Source organism: Chenopodium quinoa, unplaced genomic scaffold, assembly GCF_001683475.1.
Source record: "Chenopodium quinoa cultivar QQ74 unplaced genomic scaffold, ASM168347v1, whole genome shotgun sequence".
In the NCBI taxonomy this organism is placed as follows: Eukaryota; Viridiplantae; Streptophyta; class Magnoliopsida; order Caryophyllales; family Amaranthaceae; genus Chenopodium; species Chenopodium quinoa.
The window spans coordinates 2,184,767-2,202,442 of record NW_018743574.1 but is presented as its reverse complement, the minus strand read 5'-3'; the positions used below and the strand labels follow the sequence as shown (position 1 = coordinate 2,202,442).

The following is a 17,676-nucleotide window of genomic DNA, read 5'->3' as shown; positions in this document are numbered from 1 at the left end:
GAGTTCCTATTGATCTTTACAAAGTCTTGTCTATATATGTCTAAAATTAGTTCGTATATCCTGCCAATCCCTTAATATGTGTATGCAGTTTATGTGATTTATATTTAATACGAAGTATTAATAGTAGCATATTGAGAAAATTAATGATAAACCATTACTTCCACGGTTCCACCTGTTGTCCAGCAGCCAATTCCGATGATGAAGAGCCTCAGCCAAGCAAGGAGGACAGTGAGGATGGAAAAATAGGAAGACCAAACCCCGTTGATGAGAATGGGCAAACTAGCCTTGTGTATACGACTAACACGAGTGACTTTTGTATGGTTAGTCCCGAATATGATGTATTATGTTACAGACTTTCAAGTTAATTAGGATTCAATGGTTATATAGTTATTATCTCCACATGTAAGCTGCTTTGGGCAGTAGCAAATTTGAAAGAAGAAAGAGTTACAGTTCACAAAAACGCGCATTGGACTAATTTGCTCTAATCAATACTTAAGCCCTCATCGGTTTTACAATAAGTACATGATACATGAGATTGGAACTAGAACGTTCAACAAGATGGGAATATGAATTTGAGGGATTTTATACATTTCACCATTTCCAGAATACATTAGAACCGCACTTGAATTTGTCCTTTCCTTCACATTCCAACTCCAAATCCTCAGAAATGAAGGGTACTTTCTGCAATCAATTATCAGAAAATAGTTGTTAGTACAGTTAAACAAGTTTGAATTTTGATCAATTTATTTACTATTGTTAGTTTATATACTAACTCGACTTCATATTATTTGCAACGATTTGACATAAAGTAGAGAGAAAAAATGTTCAATCGTTGCAAATAATATGAAACGGAGGTAGTATATGGATAATGAACCTTTTGCTTGGCAAGATCTTGGCAGCCTGTAAAATTCTGTGGGAAATTGCAGGTTCCAAATTGTACTGTGTATGCTCTTGCAAAGTTGGCTCCACTTGTTGCCAACCTCTTCTTGTCATTCAATTCCTGGTAAAACAGTTTGACATCACCTGTGTCAATAAGTATGATCATCATACAGTCCGAGCTGAGTCTGACCCCATTTTTCGGCTTGGCCGGTCATTAAGGGGTACTGCCCACCTCGGAAAACTTTACCAACTAAACTAGCAGACACTAACTTTGGCATAAGTGACTAAGAAATGGGAGTATCATTGTATCAAGATAAACTAACCTTGTTAGCTTTGCTCTTCTCAAGGTACTCTTCAATGACTCCAGCATTAGCATTGGAAGAGAAGGAAGTGGCAACAAGAGCAGCAGCCAAGCCGAAAACGGCAGCTCTTCTTCCTTCAATGGCCTTCTCTTCCTTTTGAGCTTGTGCCTTGATTACAGGCAGTTTGTCACAAGATGATGGTGCCACACAACACACCGAAGACGCCTTCGAGCTAAGCTCTAAGCCTCCAGCCCCAGAGATGGCATAGCTGCATGCTAGAACACTAGAGTTCATTGAAGCCATTTTAACAATGTTTTTTTCTTTTTGGGTGTGTTTGGGTTATTAGGAGAGAAAGAAAAAAAAGAAGGTTTATGATTAAGAAGATTTAGGAGTGATGTGGAGGGATGAAGATGAAATGTAATTAAGGGTTTGTGGTGAGAGTGTGGATAAGGTGAGATTGCCTCATTCTTATTGGCAAATTATCTTTGTTGTGCTCATGTGTCTTGTCTTTGTGGGGCTCCTTGAGCAATGGTATCAAAGTATGTGCTTCTTATTCATCCTTTCTGAATTTAGAAAATTTGATCATATGTTACGCCCACCAAATTTCAGGGCAATCAACAAATTTTGTTGAAATTCATGATTGTACTTCTTCCCGGTATTTTATGTGATAAGAATTATAGAAAGAGATTAAAAAAAATTAAAAAAATAATATGACGAGGAGAAAGATAGACAGAATCATTATCCATATAAAATAGTGTCACAATTACTCCGTAATTTGCAACTTTCTAAGCAAAAATATACGTTACAATGAAAAAAGATATAGAAAGTAGGGAAAATTATGTTTGTGGGATTAGTTTGAAATGTAAACAAATAATAAACCAAATATTTTGTATTTAGTTTATCTGAATTCCCCCTTCTAACTTAAAAGTTAATTAATTTACTTTTTTTTTTCTTTTTAAATTAAAGGAACTCATAAAACTTACGAGAAATGAAGTACTCCATTCTCTTTGATATCATAATACTAGTCTTTTATGTCATATCATCTCCATCATACTAAAAAAAAATGGCGAAAATGTGGGGTTTTTGGCCCCTTCTTTTATACAGGGAAGACATTCTGAAGAGACTTCAATAACTACTAATAACAAGAGGTCAAGAGGCAATGCAGCTCAACCTTACGGCTATGACAAAATTAGCTATCGTATAACCATGATAAAGCACATACAAAGTAGACTTGCAGAGAAGAATACACGATATACACAGGGTTCAACACAGAGTGCTAAGATCTTTTGTAGCAGAAAAAAGGGGGCTATCAACATCATCCGCATAACAGAAGAAATTCCGAGACACAGCTACATCCAACCTGTTAAGCCTAACTGATCAGCAACGTTGTACATAACAAGTTTGTTCCAAACTGACCCAAAAAGGCGTTCCCCTCCAATCGAAAATGTTAATGCCCATGAAGACAACAGTACAGTGGCAATTGAGCACCCAATAGCTGATCCGACAATATCTGCAGGAAAGAGGAGCTATTAAATAATGCAAATGAGCCTGGAGAAATGATGCAACATCAATAACTATGGAACAGAGAAGGCTGTATTGAAAGAAAAACAGTGAGCTTTAATTCTTATAATATGGAAAATGTACAATTGCTCTTCATTAAAAAAAAAAATTAATTATAAAAAAAAAGGTGCTGTTTCCACAGGAGGAACTCGTTGCATGACTTCTAGCAATTGCATAATGGTTGGGGACCGAAAATAATACTCTGTATTAAGAACTAACCCTCTTTCGTCTTTCCCCCATAGGCATTGGAAAAAAGTTAACTTCTCATAGATAGCAAAACTGCCACAATACAGCAATAACAGTGGAGAGGCAGAACAGATGCTTTGAAGCAAGCAATAAAATCCATGCCTAACGACACTAAATCAGAAAAATACAAGATTTTTAAAATAAAAATAAAATAAAATTAATGATGCGTAGATGGTGCATGTAGTTATTTTAGAGCTTGCAACGGTAAGCGATAATAAACAGGGATTAAGTGAAGGTTTGACGTTTGATTGAGCTATAAGCTTGCGACTGATAACATGGCTTTAGGCCATTACTCTCCAAGGGTTCTATTACAATATTTCTGAATAGTTTTCTCTCTCCTTAGGCTAATCTATTTATACTACTTGAGATACAAGCAAATGGCCTAATGCCTTGATTGTTACAACTACTACCATTTGTCTTCTAGCTAAGTAATTAATAAAAAGTAATCTGCCAAATTCCTTCAAGCCGTTACTGCTGCTCACGGCAGTGGGTGCGCTGCTGCTTGTGTTGCTGGTGTTGTGTTTTGCTGCTGTCTCTGTCCTTTCCTCCTGCTGTATGTCAGGATGCGAGGTGGTGGAGGTGAGTGTATTGCAATACTCCCCCCCAAAAGCGCCACCTTGTCCTCAAGGTGGAATGCAGGGAATTTCGCATTCACAGCCTCGGCATCCTCCCAAGTGGCTTCGAATTCAGGCAACCCGTGCCACTTAATCAACACGTCCAATCCATCCCCTCTCCCTAGCTTGGGTCTGCTGTCCAATACAGCCTCAGGCTCCACAATTAACTCCAATTCCGGAGTAATCTGCTCTGGGATTGTTGGCGAGCTCATGATATTCCCCAATGCTTGCTTCAATTGTGACACATGAAATACAGGATGCAATTTACATGTCTCAGGTAAAAGGAGTTTGTAGGCTACTTTCCCGACTCTTTGCGTGATCTCAAAAGGCCCATAATAGCGTGCCGCCAACTTCTCGAATGGCCTCCTTGCCAATGAACGCTGCCGATATGGCTGCAGTTTAAGGAATACCATATCGCCCACCTTAAATTCCACATCCCTCCTGTGAACATCGGCATTCTCCTTCATAACCTGCAGGGCACGAGTCAACTGCAATTTTAATTCATCCAACATCACATCCCTTTCTTGGAGGACTTCCTCCACCGAATTCACAGTAGTCTGCCCCACTCCTATGCGAAGTAACTTAGGAGGGTCCCTCCCATATACGACCTTGAATGGAGCCATGTGAGTTGATGAGTGAATGGAGGTGTTGTACGAACACCTTGAATGCCGTAACCCGATGCATCGGACTCCACCACGAACACCTTGAGGAAATCAGGCATCACCAAAACCGGTGCTGTGGTCATGGCTGACTTTAATTGAGTGAAAGCATGATCAGAGGACCACCCAAAGTTGTCCTTCCTTAATTGATCCGTTAAGGGGTGGGCTATGTGTGCATAGTGTCTTATAAACTTCCTGTAGTAGCCCGTTAGGCCCAAGAATCCCCTTAGATCCCTTAAGCATTTTGGGGTGGGCCAATTCGCCATGGCTTGTATCTTCTCTTGATCCACAACAACCCCATCTTTAGAAATCATGTGGCCCAAATAAGCCACTTCACCCTTCCCAAACTCACACTTCTTAAAATATGCAAATAATACATGGGCCTTAAGTGTGGCCAAGACTACCCGTAAATGCTCTAGATGCTCTTCCTTGCTTGCACTATAAATGAGAATGTCATCGAAAAAGACTAGTACGAATTTCCTCAAGAAAGGCCGGAAAACGTCATTCATCAATGCTTGAAAGGTTGCCGGAGCGTTGGTTAAGCCGAATGGCATAACCAAAAATTCATAGTGACCCTCATGGGTCCTGAAAGCCGTCTTATGGGTGTCTTCCGGGCACACCAATATTTGATGGTATCCGGCTTTCAAATCGAGCTTACTAAAAACTTGTGCACCATGTAGCTCATCTAGTAGCTCGTCAATCACGGGAATGGGGTACTTATCGGGCACCGTTTCTTTATTTAGGGCCCGGTAGTCGACGCAAAAGCGCCACGACCCATCCTTTTTCTTCACTAGAAGAACAGGGCTTTGAAAATGGGCTTGAGGATGGTCGGATGATCCCGGCTTCTAACATCTCCTTTACGAGCTTCTCAATTTCATCTTTTTGGAATTGCAGGTACCAGTAAGGGCGTACACTCACCGGGTTACTTCCATCTTTGAGCAAGATGGAGTGCTCGTGCCCCTCTAATTGGGGGCAGCCCTTGGGGCTCTTCAAAGACCCCACTAAACTCACTTAACACCCCTTGAACAAAGTCAGGAACGCCACTGCCCATGTTCACCACATTTCCCTCAACTTGATTCAATTCCACCAAAAGACCCCCCTCCATGCTTTCGGATAGTTCTCATCATGGCCTTAAGGGTCACTCCCGTGCGAGCTAGTGACGGGTCCCCTTTGATTGTCACCGTTTTTCCCTCCCTCTTGAATCTCATCACTTGAAGCTTCCAATTGGTAACTACCTCCCCAACTTTTCTAGCCATTGCACACCCAATATTACATCTGTGTTACCCAATTGAAGGGGTAAAAATTCCTCCACTATCTCTAGCTCCTCATTTATCCTCAATCGCACCCCCTTGCATTGTCCTCGGCCCTTCACCGCTTCGCCGTTTCCCAAGGTGACACCAAAGGAGCGCTAACACCTCTACTAAGGTAGTTGAAATAAAATTGTGCGTGGCTCCCGGGTCGACCATCACCACCACATCCTTCCCGTGGATACTTCCGATGAATTTCATAGTTCTTGGGTTAGTTAACCCCACAATGGAGCACATGGACACATTCACCGGAATCTCTTCTACTTCATCCATCGGGGCTTCTAACGCTTGGAACTCCCCTTCCTCGTCATACTCCTCCTCTTCCACCAACAAGACACTAAGCCCCTTGGCGGAGCAAACATGTGTGGGTCCCGTCCACCTCCCGTCACACCTAAAACAGAGCCCTTTCTCTTTCTTTTCTTGGATTTCTTTCTCGGTGAGCCTTCGCACCATGCCACTGAACCTCAAGGTACTTGGGTTAGTTCGGGTTGGGTAAGTTTGTGAAGGTATGTTGACTGAAGCAGAGGAAGCTTGTGGGGTTTGGGTCTGTGTTTGGTGAGTATTTTGGGTTGTGTTTGGGCTGATTGGCGGGTTACTCCGAATTGGGCTGGAACTATAGGGTCTAGGATATGGGGTTTAGGCTGGCCCGTTCCCTAGTAGCGTAGAGGCGGGGCTCCGATTGAAACCCGAGTAGGGTCCGGGCTTAGCAAACGCCCCACTCGTTTTCTTGAGATTACTGACCCGGTTTCTTTCTTCGACCCGTATTGCGAGATCCATGGCATCTTCTAGGGTAAACGGGTTTAGCATTCGGATCTCCGCCCTAATCTCCTCCTTCAATCCGTTAATAAATTGCCCCTTCATTATACTTTCTGGAACATCAATCAATGGTGAGGCTTTTTCGATAAAAACTCGTCGGTACTCCACTACCGTAGTGGTTTGCTCCACGGCGAGCCATTGTTCGTGCAAGCTCTCGGAGTTTACGGGTCGAAATTGGTTCAAGACTCGATTTTTGAGGTCCTCCCAACCCACCACCGGTCATCGGCGACTTTCCAATTGGTACCACCTCAGAGCATCACCATCCATAGCTACGACGGCGGCCTGCAACTTCTCCGTCTCCATCAGTTTGCAAAACTGAAAATATTGTTCACTTCTTAAGATCCACCCATCCGGGTCGGACCCCTCGAATACAGGCATATCCAACTTTCGAAACTTCCAGTTGCCGTTACCTCCTTGCTGGTCGTGGTGGAAGTGTCGATATCCTCCACCGGAACCGGGATCCCAGTTGCCGATCCGGATTCCGCCTTGACCTCCCTCCCCGGTGCCGTTCGCCTGGTTCTGCAACCCAAGCATCATCGCCCTCATTTCCTCAAAGAACTTATCTTGATCCTGCTTCAACGTTTTCTGTATGGAGTTCTCCCCATCACCGACCTTTTCGAGAATTTCTTCTACTCGATCCTCCAGTGCGGCTATCCTCTCCGGAGTCACCGTGAGCGGCGTCAGATACCAATTGCAACGGTAAGCGATAATAAACAGGGATTAAGTGAAGGTTTGGCGTTTGATTGAGCTATAAGCTTGCGACTGATAACATGGCTTTAGGCCATTACTCTCCAAGGGTTCTATTACAATATTTCTGAATAGTTTTCTCTCTCCTTAGGCTAATCTATTTATACTACTTGAGATACAAGCAAATGGCCTAATGCCTTGATTGTTACAACTACTACCATTTGTCTTCTAGCTAAGTAATTAATAAAAAGTACTCTGCCAAATTCCTTCAAGCCGTTACTGCTGCTCACGGCAGTGGGTGCGCTGCTGCTTGTGTTGTTGGTGTTGTGTTTTGCTGCTGTCTCTGTCCTTTCCTCCTGCTGTATGTCAGGATGCGAGGTGGTGGAGGTGAGTGTATTGCAGAGCTCCCCTGTCACCATATCACTTGGTTTCTTCCTCCAGTTACATTTTGAGGCCTCTGGATATTTTTGCGTATATCCTAAATCTTAAGAAATTTTGGGTCCTAGAAGAATTAGCAACATGTAAGAGCAACTCCAATGGTTGTTTTTAGGGACTAGCTTGCAATTTTAAATAATTTTCAAGCTAATAGCCAAACCATTGGAGGATACTTTGATAATTAGCTTGGCCAAGCTAATGCCAAGCAAATTAGCTTAACTAAGCTAATTAGCTTAGAAATTAATTGTCTCTAATAAAATACTAATTATTTAAAAAATAAAGCTGAAAAATCTAAATGCTAATTAGCCTAACCATTGTGGTATGAATTAGCTAGAAGAAAGAATAGATTTGCAATCCTAAGTGGCATGACAAGCTAATTTGGCAATTAGCTTGCCCTTGGAGTTGCTCTAATGCGATTCAATCTCTTTAACCTTAGTAGCCTACACAATTAGCATAACATTTGCTGAATGTGTCCTAGAATCTAATCCTCATAGCAATAATCGGATCACCATAATTCCACAAGTAAAGATCATGAGCATTTTAAGGATGGATTAAGAAAGGGAATTATCCAGCAAAGTGAAATTTTCAATACAGGAAAAACATCCAGGAATGAGTCCTCTCTGCTCCTCGACCCTCTTTTCTTTGATTTGTGTGCGGCGGGGGATACCTTTCTCAGACTCATCTTCACGAAATAGTCCCATGATCTTTGTATAGGCATGGATTACAATGCATAGGGAGGCCCCTGCCCCAAAAAGTACAGAACTCTATAGTGGAAAGATGACTATTTATTGAAAAAATGCTGGAACAGGCTCATCTGCCTAATACTAAATCCCTGTTGTGATACATTGATCCTTTTAGGCAACGACTTAAACTCAACTCCCTCTCTCATAACTCATACAATATAATACATACACCAGTTATATCCTATGATCCAATCATTATATGACCATTCTTTATCACCGACACCAAGTTCAGGCCATGAGCCCATGAAGGCCCTCCTCTACAACAGCAACAAAATCCTGAATTTAGTTGCTCCTTAACAACCATGATACACACAAGGCTCTATCAGCATGACATCTATAGATTTCTTAATCCATAAATAGAACAAGAAGTAATACGTGCCGGAAGTAACAGACAAAGCTACTTATCGGCTAGGTTTATTTAGAAATTAACATCGCTATACATTAAAACATATTGATGAACAAACAGGCTCAAGCATGATGACTGAGAAGAATCCAACTAACATCCCAGCCATCATTGATGTTATAATGACAGCTTGGACCAAGAACTTGCTGTCTTAACTCTCACCTTCTCATAACAACCCTGAGCTCTCATACCCTTCAAAAAATTATCTTACAGATTTGTGTAAATCCCTTCAAAGCTATAACCCAAACCATGAATGAGCTCAGCTATACTCAGATTTTCAATTGCAACCTAGTTTGACTAGCCCTGAAATTTACATTGATGAAAGAGCTCAGCTATACTCGTATTTCCGACATGATCACATAATCGGACGCAGGATCACAGTATCACAAACACAAGCTTTCACCGTATTGACCCTAACATCAAATCACCGGTCCGAAGTTTCCTCAGACTAATATCAAATGTGAAAATAACATCCATATTAAAATATGAATATTTAGGGCACATTTCTTCACAAAGCTGAACTAAACCCAATTCATAAAACCATCTAAATTAAAAATGAGTATAGTTAATTTACAATTACAATGACTAATTCAAGCTACCATTTATGAACATGGAGCTAGAAGAAAGGTAGCGAGGACATTGCACTACAGAAAACTGAAATCATAAGCAAAACCAGTTCATGAAATCAATGGAACTAAAATGGGTTACTAATATTCTCAATTACAATTCATAAATGCAACAATTCACTAAACAAATCTAAAATCACACGCAAACCCAGTTCATTAAATCATCAAATTTAAATGGGTATCAAAATTCATCGATCATAAATAACAAAATTCATCAAATTAAACACACCCAATTCATGAAATTCCAAGAAAAACTTGACAAAATTGAGGAGAGAGAAAGAGGGAATGCATACATCTTCGAATAGAAGGGAAGGAGTGAGAATGACGAAGAACAGGCCAAAAGTAGAAGCAATTGACAGCCCAAAGCCAAGGAAGAAGCAAAAATCCAAACTTGTAAAAGCGGCGAGCGTATACAATCGATTCTTCCTCAGAAAGTCCAATTGGTCCGTCGATCGTCGGCCAACGAGGTCTCCTAATTGCCGTTGAATTGGCAGAGATGTTGGGATTTTGGAGAGGAAGAAGAGTTGAATCCCCTGAGACTGATGAAGATGAACCCCCTTCCCCTGATCTCTCCATTTTTCTTTTTTTGCCTTTACTTACTCCAATAACTAATAACTACAATACTGTATTTATACGGTTGTGACGGCCGTGAGCTCTCAATAGGTAAGGAGAATGCATCCTATCAGATCGGAACATTTTAGTAATTTCACATAGGTTTAATGTATATATAGTGGTATTAACGTAGATGGTTAGCTGGCAATGCTCATTGGATGTAGGGGGGAGTATAGTATGGTTTTGGATAAATTAACAAAGGTTGGGTTGATGTAAGGAAAATGTCAAAAAATATAAAGATAATAACTCGAATAGGTGAAAAAAATCACCTTGAATCATGGTGGATTCATTTCAATGCGAAAAAAATTAAACTATTAATATAATTCATATAAAAACAAAGATAATGATGGTTGAAGGCATTCGTTGAAGATTTGCTTTAAAAAAATTGGTCATTAGTGCTCGCGTAAAAGACAAATGAGAGAAATACGAAACGAGGAAGAGGAACAGAAAGTGACGTAAATAAACTGAAAATGAGTTGAACTTTCTAAAACATTCAAAACTTAAGCGAATTGAACTTGTATGTTTGAGGGATGTTTGACTTTTTACAAGCAAATAATATTTGAATGAATGATATCAGCATTAAAAAAAAAAAAAAAAAAAAAAAAAAAAAAAAAAATCTATAGATGCCCATATACCCTTAGACATTTAAAATAACAAAGGTCAGCTATAGATCATCAAATTACAGGCTATGTAAACATTGACCCTAATGTAGATGCTAAGTTTTCTTGTTTTATTTCTTTAGATAAGTTAGGATACAGTCTTGAGAGAAGACTTACCTAACTTTTGTATTTTTCTTATAAAAAAAAAGAAAAAAAAAAATAAAATAACAAAGGTAAAAAGGATGATTGGCCTTTTTCCCCCTCTAATTCTAATATTGTCATTAAAAAAGAAAAGGCAAGTGTTTCATGTTCTTATGCCATCACACTTACTTAGGGCATATCAATGATTTTTTGTACTAATATCAAACACTTGCATTTTTTTATTTTTTTTTTTTTGAATAGTCAAACACTTGCATTTACACAAGCACAAGTATGCAAAAAGGAGTAATAAATTACTAGTATAAAGGAGAGAAAATAATAATCAATATTTTAGATATTGAAAGCAAAATGTGAGAAGAGGTTTTCAAACTAAGAACATATCAACTTTGCATTTTCCTTTTATATAGTTCAGCTTGTGATTACATTCAAATAGGTCTTCGACCCTCACCTAATATTTTGTTTACAAATTTCCTTTGTACCAAAAATACCAAAGGATTAATTGGAACAAGAATCAGAAAAGAATAACTTGTAGATACTTTGCTAAAGATGCAAAAGCTCGATGCCAGGGCACAAATGCCTTTGATCTTACTATACTGGTACGCTGGAAGAGCATTGCATCCCAGCTATCAACGAAGCAACCATTTTTCTTCATATGGAAGCTCAGTTGTCCTGTACAAATAAACATGCTCCATTTTCGTGTTTTTCCTCTCTAAAGACTGCTCAACTCATTGCGCAAGATACAAGAACCAATCCAATCAACAAAGCAGGAATTTTGTGAACATGAAACTTTCCACCATTGGGCACATAAGTGAATTGAGGTTCCAACTATCCAGACTGAGATTTTTCCTTTAGCTTAGCTCGAGCGAAAAATACCCCAGCTATGAGACCTACATATCAAGAAAGCATAAAGAACTCGTCAACAAAGTTAGAAAAGAAAATTTGCTACATCGTTTCCTAAGGGGAGTCTCCTTACCAAATAGAATGCTAGTAGAATTCTGCAAGCTGGTAGGAACATGGAACAAAACTATTCCAGCAACCGAGAGAGGGATTTTGTTGAGAGAACCAACAAGACTGTAAATTGCAGCAACATCAACCATTAAGCAAAAACCATTAAAATCATTTTAGCCTGTATATAATTCTCATGGTGATTCCAAGAAAAGCTTCAGGATAATAAATTGATTGTGAAGCACAAGGTTTCATGAAAGAATATAACAAGACTATCATAAGAAAACTATCATGTATTTTCCAATTTATTTCTTCATGTTCTAAACGATCCATGTATTTTCCAATTTATTTCTTCATGTTCTAAACGATCCATCTATTACTTCTAGTTACCCCATCGATTCCACCTCTAAGCAACATTGACTTATCCTAGTAAACGAGTACAGTTAAAAGTTCACTAGATTGGTCTCCAATGAGAATATATGAAGAATGCAGCTTACCTGTATGTTGTAGCCCCTGTTTGATGAAGAAACCACATAGAAGTGAAGCTGATAGCCAGACCGAGAAATCCACTTAGTGTCATAACCAACCAAAAACTCGGCAACTTAAGAAGTGGGCTGTCAGTAGCATCCAAAGAAGAGTTAGAACCACAACAAAACAGTGCCCCTTCTACAGGTACTCTTGCGAAATGAAAAATTACAGATGATCATACACAAATTAATTCAGAAGCTGACTATATAGAGAGTATATGCCAACAGATCTCCATTTAATTTGAAGGGAGGAAAAAAAACTGACATAAAATCATCAGCATATACATTGTATAGGCAATAGATAACTTACGTTTCATATAAATAGTCCACCTCCTTGAATATGAAAATAAGCAGGACACCCAAAGGGATTGAGAGAGTGTTATTTAACAAGACCATCGTAAACTCATTCAAATTTCCTGATCGAGTGACTTGCTTTGCTGTGTCCATGACACGCCGTAATGTCAACTGTAACAAAGCACAAATGAATGCTTGATTGATACTCAAATTTTGACAAAAGCATTGAGCATAACACCCAAAATATACAGGGCAAAGTAGAAGCATTAATGAGGTGCAGTGACCAGCATTATTCACTATATTTCAGCTACAAATGATGTACAAGACATACATATAATCATAATATATATACTAAGAGGAGCAATATTAGAGTGGCACAGGTGGAGTCATTTTTAAAACTAACAACTACTTCGTACTTATTCTAGGGCAATCTTGACTCTCAACATGAGCCGTGTCAGCATGTGCATGAACTATGAGAAATAGGTTGTCACTTTGTTGACTTCCCTTCAACAACTTTGGTAGTTGAAACAATGTCATCAATGATAAGAGCACGAGTTCTCTATCATGGCCCAAATTGTGACGAATGTATTGGCATAAAAAGCTTTATTGAGTAGCAGCAGCCAGGGTTATTCACTAGATTGTAACTACAAAAGAAATGGCACAAGATGAAAAATAGCCTAGTTGCCCGGGTTAAGTCAATTCTAGAACTTACAACCAATTGTCCCTTGACAGCCTTGATATGAGGAATGTGTAAGCAAAATGTGGGTCAAACCAAAAGAAAAATTATTTTACACTCTACAAAATATAGATCATTTTGCTTGGAGTGTAGAAGAAATCCCAAGGTTTATGCTTATAGTTCTTGATTACAACCTTTTAAAAAGCTCTACATTGATTTATGCAAAAAGCTTCAAGTTCTATAGAAAAAATCATTTTCCCTCACCATAAGCATCTACCTCATAATTTGCTACTTAAGACTGCTGGAAAGAAGGTGGTTATAAGAAGCTATGACATTGAAAACAAGCAAAGGCAATTTTTTTTTTTTTTTTTTTGGGTGAATTTTCAGAATGCCACTATAAGGATAAGGTGTAATAAATGAACCAAACAAAAATCAGAAAAGAGAATAAGACATTACTCGAATATGCACAATGAAATGCACCACAAGCAAATTGTGAAATAACAATGATACGGAGTATTGAACTCACAGAATATGAAGCAGTTAGAAAACAGTTGATAAATTGCCATGTATAACCAACAGCGTTGAAGGTTAAATCAGTGATTCCTCCACAAATGGCTGAAATAATCTGCAGAAAGACAAACGTTTAATCTCCAAAAGATTAAAAAAAACTAATATAACAATATATCAATTGGTAATATAGAGTATAAAGTAATGTTAATCAACCCTAAATCCATTTGTAAAAGCTAATTAGTTGAAGCAATATGCTACCCAGACACATCCAAACACCTTGCACACTTTGAACAAAAACAGAGGGAAACCCATGGTCTCTGCCTCTCTGGACAAGAAAGGCATCCCTATTCTCTGAAAGGGCAATGTGTATAGAGTTTACTAATCCTCATCACACTCGCGTTTCCTAGCCCTCTACCGCTCTAAAGAGGTCTCAATTGCTGATTCATCCAATTTGACCAAAATCATGCGCCATGTCAACACTAATAAACCATGGTAGATAAGAGTAGGCAGAGAGAAATTGAAACTACAAGTTCCAAATTAGAGCTTTACAATAACACTATATGATTCATATAAATCTCAAAACTTTTAGATGTATCAGGAGCTAATTTGACTAAATGATAAACCAAATATGTTTGGGTTTGATTAAATCTACTTTGAAGAACACATAACAAGGCCAGGGATCTCAGCAGAAAGGAATGATAGTTTGCCGAAAAAAGTTAAAAATAATGATTAAATTTCAAAATGTAAAGAAACATAGAAGCTGAACAAATTTTCAGATTTGAGATATACCATCAAAAATAGAGCAGCCCAAACTCTATTATCATGATGTTTCTGGAAGAGATACATCTCACCAACTGCAGTCATTACATTGGTGACATTCTTGAGGACTGTAACCATCGCAACATTAATGTATCTCAAGCTGCAATAAGACAGTTTTCAACTTGAAGATGGGGAAATGCACTGTATTCTGTCACTGACTAGAGGAGATTGCTTCTTACTCACCTGAACATGCTTGTAATGAGCATCCCAACAAAGATAATGTTCACAGGTATCCAGACCTTAATTAGCTTCCATGTTAGTGGCTCTGTAGTTACAACACCCAAAATGGACAATGTAGACACGATAAGTACAGAAACAAAATTCTGCAATGAAAACAAAAAACCCATAAGCTTTTGCAGAGAAATATGCAAAGTCACTGCTTTGAACTCTACTGTAAATTCATAAAGTAGATCTCCCAAGCTTATAAAGATGGCTAGTTAACAAACTAATAGGAGCACAAAAATAAATTAAATTACCTGGTACAGCATTAAAGATATACCGGCATCGAAGTCATAGCTGGACAAGACAAGTTTATTAATGAGTATCATGCTGCAGGACGAAATGCAGTAAGCTGCCCCAGAGAGTAAGGCCGGGTTAGGTATCTTAATCGATCTGCTAGTCCGCAAAGTTTTATCTTTTTCTCTTCCCGAGATACCATTTTCCACATCATTTTCGTTGTCAGAAGGCCTTGTAGACAAAAATGGCCTGGCATAAGAATAAACACAGAATTGACAGTTTAGTTCAGAGATACTTCAGTCTTAAAGCTAAAAGAGCTTGGAGATGTCTTCACTGAAATTCGTTAAAAACTAATGAAACTCTTGGAATCCTATGTAGAACTGTAGAAGATGAGGAATATTAGATAAGATAGATGAACAAATAAAAAAAAATAAAGGGAGTGTTAGAAAAATGATCACTATAGACAGAAACATAATAGTGCAGGTTCCTGCTTAGTTTATAAGGGAATAACTCATTTTCTCAAAATTCAAGATTCATAGAATATTCATGACACATGCAATTTACTAAGAATAACAAGATGTCCACAGATGGCAAAATAGGCTAAGGACCGTACGGTCATGTATTTCAAACCCTTCTCTCCCTCTAACCTCACTCTAAGATAAAGGCCGACACTGGCAATAGAATGAAGAAGGTATGCTTCTGAGGTGACTACTAGCTCAGCCCATATTTCTAGGTTTGAAAATTATCTTTCGACAGGACCAGAGAGCGGTTCAACAGTTTCATAACCGAGGGCCACAAGGAGATCATCTAGAGTTTGGGTTGACTCAGTTCTGGAATCTGAATTACAGAGGTTTATACCAAAGTTTTCTACCCAAATCTCCCAGTGAATATTCTCTTTTGTGATTGACAGCCCTTTGGGCACTTCTGATTCTATTAAAAAAGTTAAAACTTGATGAGTAGTAAATCCATCATCATAGCTATGCCAGCCTGATAATAGCAACCAAATCTTTTGGTTTCTATAAATAAATTGCACTTAAGAGTATGAGTTCCTGTAACCAGGGCCAAGGGGAACGAAGCTAAAAAGGCTGCTTGCAATGTTGCAAAGAAGAAAATTGTAAACAAAGATCATCCAAACAATGCAACAGGATTAATCAAGTCAAAGCCATAAACCCTGATGCGAAAGTGCTGGAGAATCACTACTCATAATTTATCTTTGCAGTGTGACTGAATCCAGATATCTGGAAACACAAAGAATTTGGTTTACCAGGCCAGATAAGGGTTTCATTATTGGAGAAAAAAAATAAAGGACTTGTCAAATTGAGTACCAACCAAATTCAGAACTTCACCAGCAAAACATCATAAACTGAAAGAGAGTCTCAAAAGGTCACCTTATCAACCCCACCCCCTCCTGCCCTCCACGGCCCCTTAATCTTTCGCCTTTTGTGATGAAATCGGACAAAAGGTGAAATCAAACCACTAATAATTACTTCAAACTCTAATTTTACAACCAATCAACAATAGCGGCCATTTCTATATGCAACTTCAAGTAACTAAAGCAGTTAATCACAAGATATCATAATCCATTTTTACAAAGACAAATACAACAGTACAAATGTGACAAAAACCTACCCAATAAAGCAGTTAATACAAAAGGTGAACAACAAAAAATTTCTCAATAACTACCCTTCAATCATACAATTGCATCAATTAAAAACCTTCCTACAATCAAAACCTAAAAAGGAAATAAAGAACAGTCCACAAATTGAATTACAGAAACAAACACAATTATAATCAATAATTTCCAAAAGAATTTAACAAAATAAGGAAAGAAATATTACCCAGAACCCATTTGGGCCAAAAAAGCTCAAAGCTGCTTATATAGAAGGAAAACCCAACATGCCCACGAAAGTCTGAATCTTGCAAATGAAAACCCAGAATTATATCAGCTAAAACAAGTCAGTACATTTGCAAATTTCCACTGAAAGACACTATTTCTAAGGAATTAACAACAAATCCTTCAAAACTAGGCTAGATTTGAGAGAAACTTAAAGAAACCAGGCTACAATTTGGGGCATAAAGACTGAATTTTGAGTTGGGTTTTCTTTATCAGTTGGAAGGTTTGAACATAGGAAGAAGAAGAAAGTGATGAGAAGAAAGAAGATGTATTTAAAATTGGAATAAGGTTGTCAAGTGTTTGATAATTTTATGCGGGGAAAAGGTCCAATGATGGGTTGGTCAATAAGCATTTGTTGGCATTGAATTTGAATAATAATATGAAAATAATTAAAATTTGCTTGGGAAATGAAAAGAGTCCAAAAGAGTGTGAATTGTGATTGCTCCTACCACTTTTGCATGTTGAAGTTTGCCTAGATTTAGGCCTTGCTCAAATATCTCCTTCCATGGAGAAAAGTTCTTCGCATTTTGATTTTTCCTAAAGTATAAGGGAATTGTTTAATAGCAATAATTATAATAGCAATAAATACTAGTACTAGTGTAGTAGTCAATGCAAATTAATTCGATTAGGTAAGTAGTCCATAATTTGAATCCTTCCCATCATTCATTCAATTTTATTTATTATTTTATTTTAAATCGGCGTTTTAAGTCACGCTGATGTTATGTTGAAATTCTAAAAAGATGAAATGGTAAAAATAATTACAAGCTTTTGAGTTGCGAGATGAGATGTGATGTAGAATGATTGTATGGCTAGTAATTTGTTAAAAGATGATTATGGTTTAGAACGATCCAAACACTAAATGCACAACCATGATTTCATTTTACTACTAACCTAATGTAGACCAAATT

General features: G+C 38.2%; 3 protein-coding genes across 5 annotated transcripts; all 3 read right to left on the bottom strand.

Annotated features, from left to right (window-relative positions):
• Positions 1-444: 444 nt before the first annotated feature.
• On the bottom strand, positions 445-1,587 carry LOC110681979 (photosystem I reaction center subunit N, chloroplastic-like). Its single transcript, XM_021858176.1, has 3 exons — positions 1,203-1,587; positions 875-1,000; positions 445-681 (listed from the first exon to the last, which is right to left on the bottom strand). The coding sequence occupies exons 1-3, from the start codon at positions 1,482-1,484 to the stop codon at positions 592-594; spliced, it is 498 nt and encodes a 165-aa protein (XP_021713868.1). The 5' UTR covers positions 1,485-1,587; the 3' UTR covers positions 445-591.
• Positions 1,588-2,160: 573 nt separating this feature from the next.
• Positions 2,161-9,894, bottom strand: LOC110681980 (probable gamma-secretase subunit PEN-2). The gene is made up of 2 exons (XM_021858177.1): positions 9,571-9,894; positions 2,161-2,691 (listed from the first exon to the last, which is right to left on the bottom strand). The coding sequence occupies exons 1-2, from the start codon at positions 9,851-9,853 to the stop codon at positions 2,531-2,533; spliced, it is 444 nt and encodes a 147-aa protein (XP_021713869.1). The 5' UTR covers positions 9,854-9,894; the 3' UTR covers positions 2,161-2,530.
• A 1,060-nt stretch (positions 9,895-10,954) lies between these two features.
• Positions 10,955-17,324, bottom strand: LOC110681978 (GDP-mannose transporter GONST1-like). 3 transcript variants are annotated; one of them, XM_021858174.1, is made up of 10 exons: positions 17,218-17,324; positions 16,713-16,790; positions 14,895-15,123; positions 14,602-14,741; positions 14,389-14,518; positions 13,616-13,714; positions 12,430-12,584; positions 12,090-12,206; positions 11,621-11,718; positions 10,955-11,534 (listed from the first exon to the last, which is right to left on the bottom strand). In XM_021858174.1, the coding sequence occupies exons 2-10, from the start codon at positions 16,721-16,723 to the stop codon at positions 11,473-11,475; spliced, it is 1,041 nt and encodes a 346-aa protein (XP_021713866.1). In that variant the 5' UTR covers positions 16,724-16,790; positions 17,218-17,324; the 3' UTR covers positions 10,955-11,472. The 3 variants fall into 3 exon arrangements, with proteins under 3 accessions (XP_021713866.1, XP_021713865.1, XP_021713867.1); XM_021858173.1 differs by having other exon boundaries at positions 16,713-16,784; positions 17,218-17,305; XM_021858175.1 differs by lacking the exons at positions 16,713-16,790; positions 17,218-17,324 and having other exon boundaries at positions 14,602-14,683; positions 14,895-14,985.
• Positions 17,325-17,676: the final 352 nt, after the last annotated feature.

Bases quoted from the DNA above. Each gene is read 5' to 3' on its own strand.
- LOC110681979 (XM_021858176.1), bottom strand. From the start codon at position 1,484: ATGGCTTCAATGAACTCTAGTGTTCTAGCATGCAGCTATGCCATCTCT. The intron at 1,001-1,202 runs GTTAGTTTATCT...CTGTTTTACCAG, and splicing joins AGAAGAGCAAAGCTAACAAG to GAATTGAATGACAAGAAGAG. The intron at 682-874 runs GTTCATTATCCA...AATTGATTGCAG, and splicing joins AAGATCTTGCCAAGCAAAAG to AAAGTACCCTTCATTTCTGA.
- LOC110681980 (XM_021858177.1), bottom strand. From the start codon at position 9,853: ATGGAGAGATCAGGGGAAGGGGGTTCATCTTCATCAGTCTCAGGGGAT. The intron at 2,692-9,570 runs GTATGCATTCCC...TCTTTCCTGCAG, and splicing joins CTTCCCTTCTATTCGAAGAT to ATATTGTCGGATCAGCTATT.
- LOC110681978 (XM_021858174.1), bottom strand. The intron at 14,742-14,894 runs GTAATTTAATTT...TTTTCATTGCAG, and splicing joins TATCTTTAATGCTGTACCAG to AATTTTGTTTCTGTACTTAT. The intron at 12,585-13,615 runs GTGAGTTCAATA...GCTTTGTTACAG, and splicing joins TTCTAACTGCTTCATATTCT to TTGACATTACGGCGTGTCAT.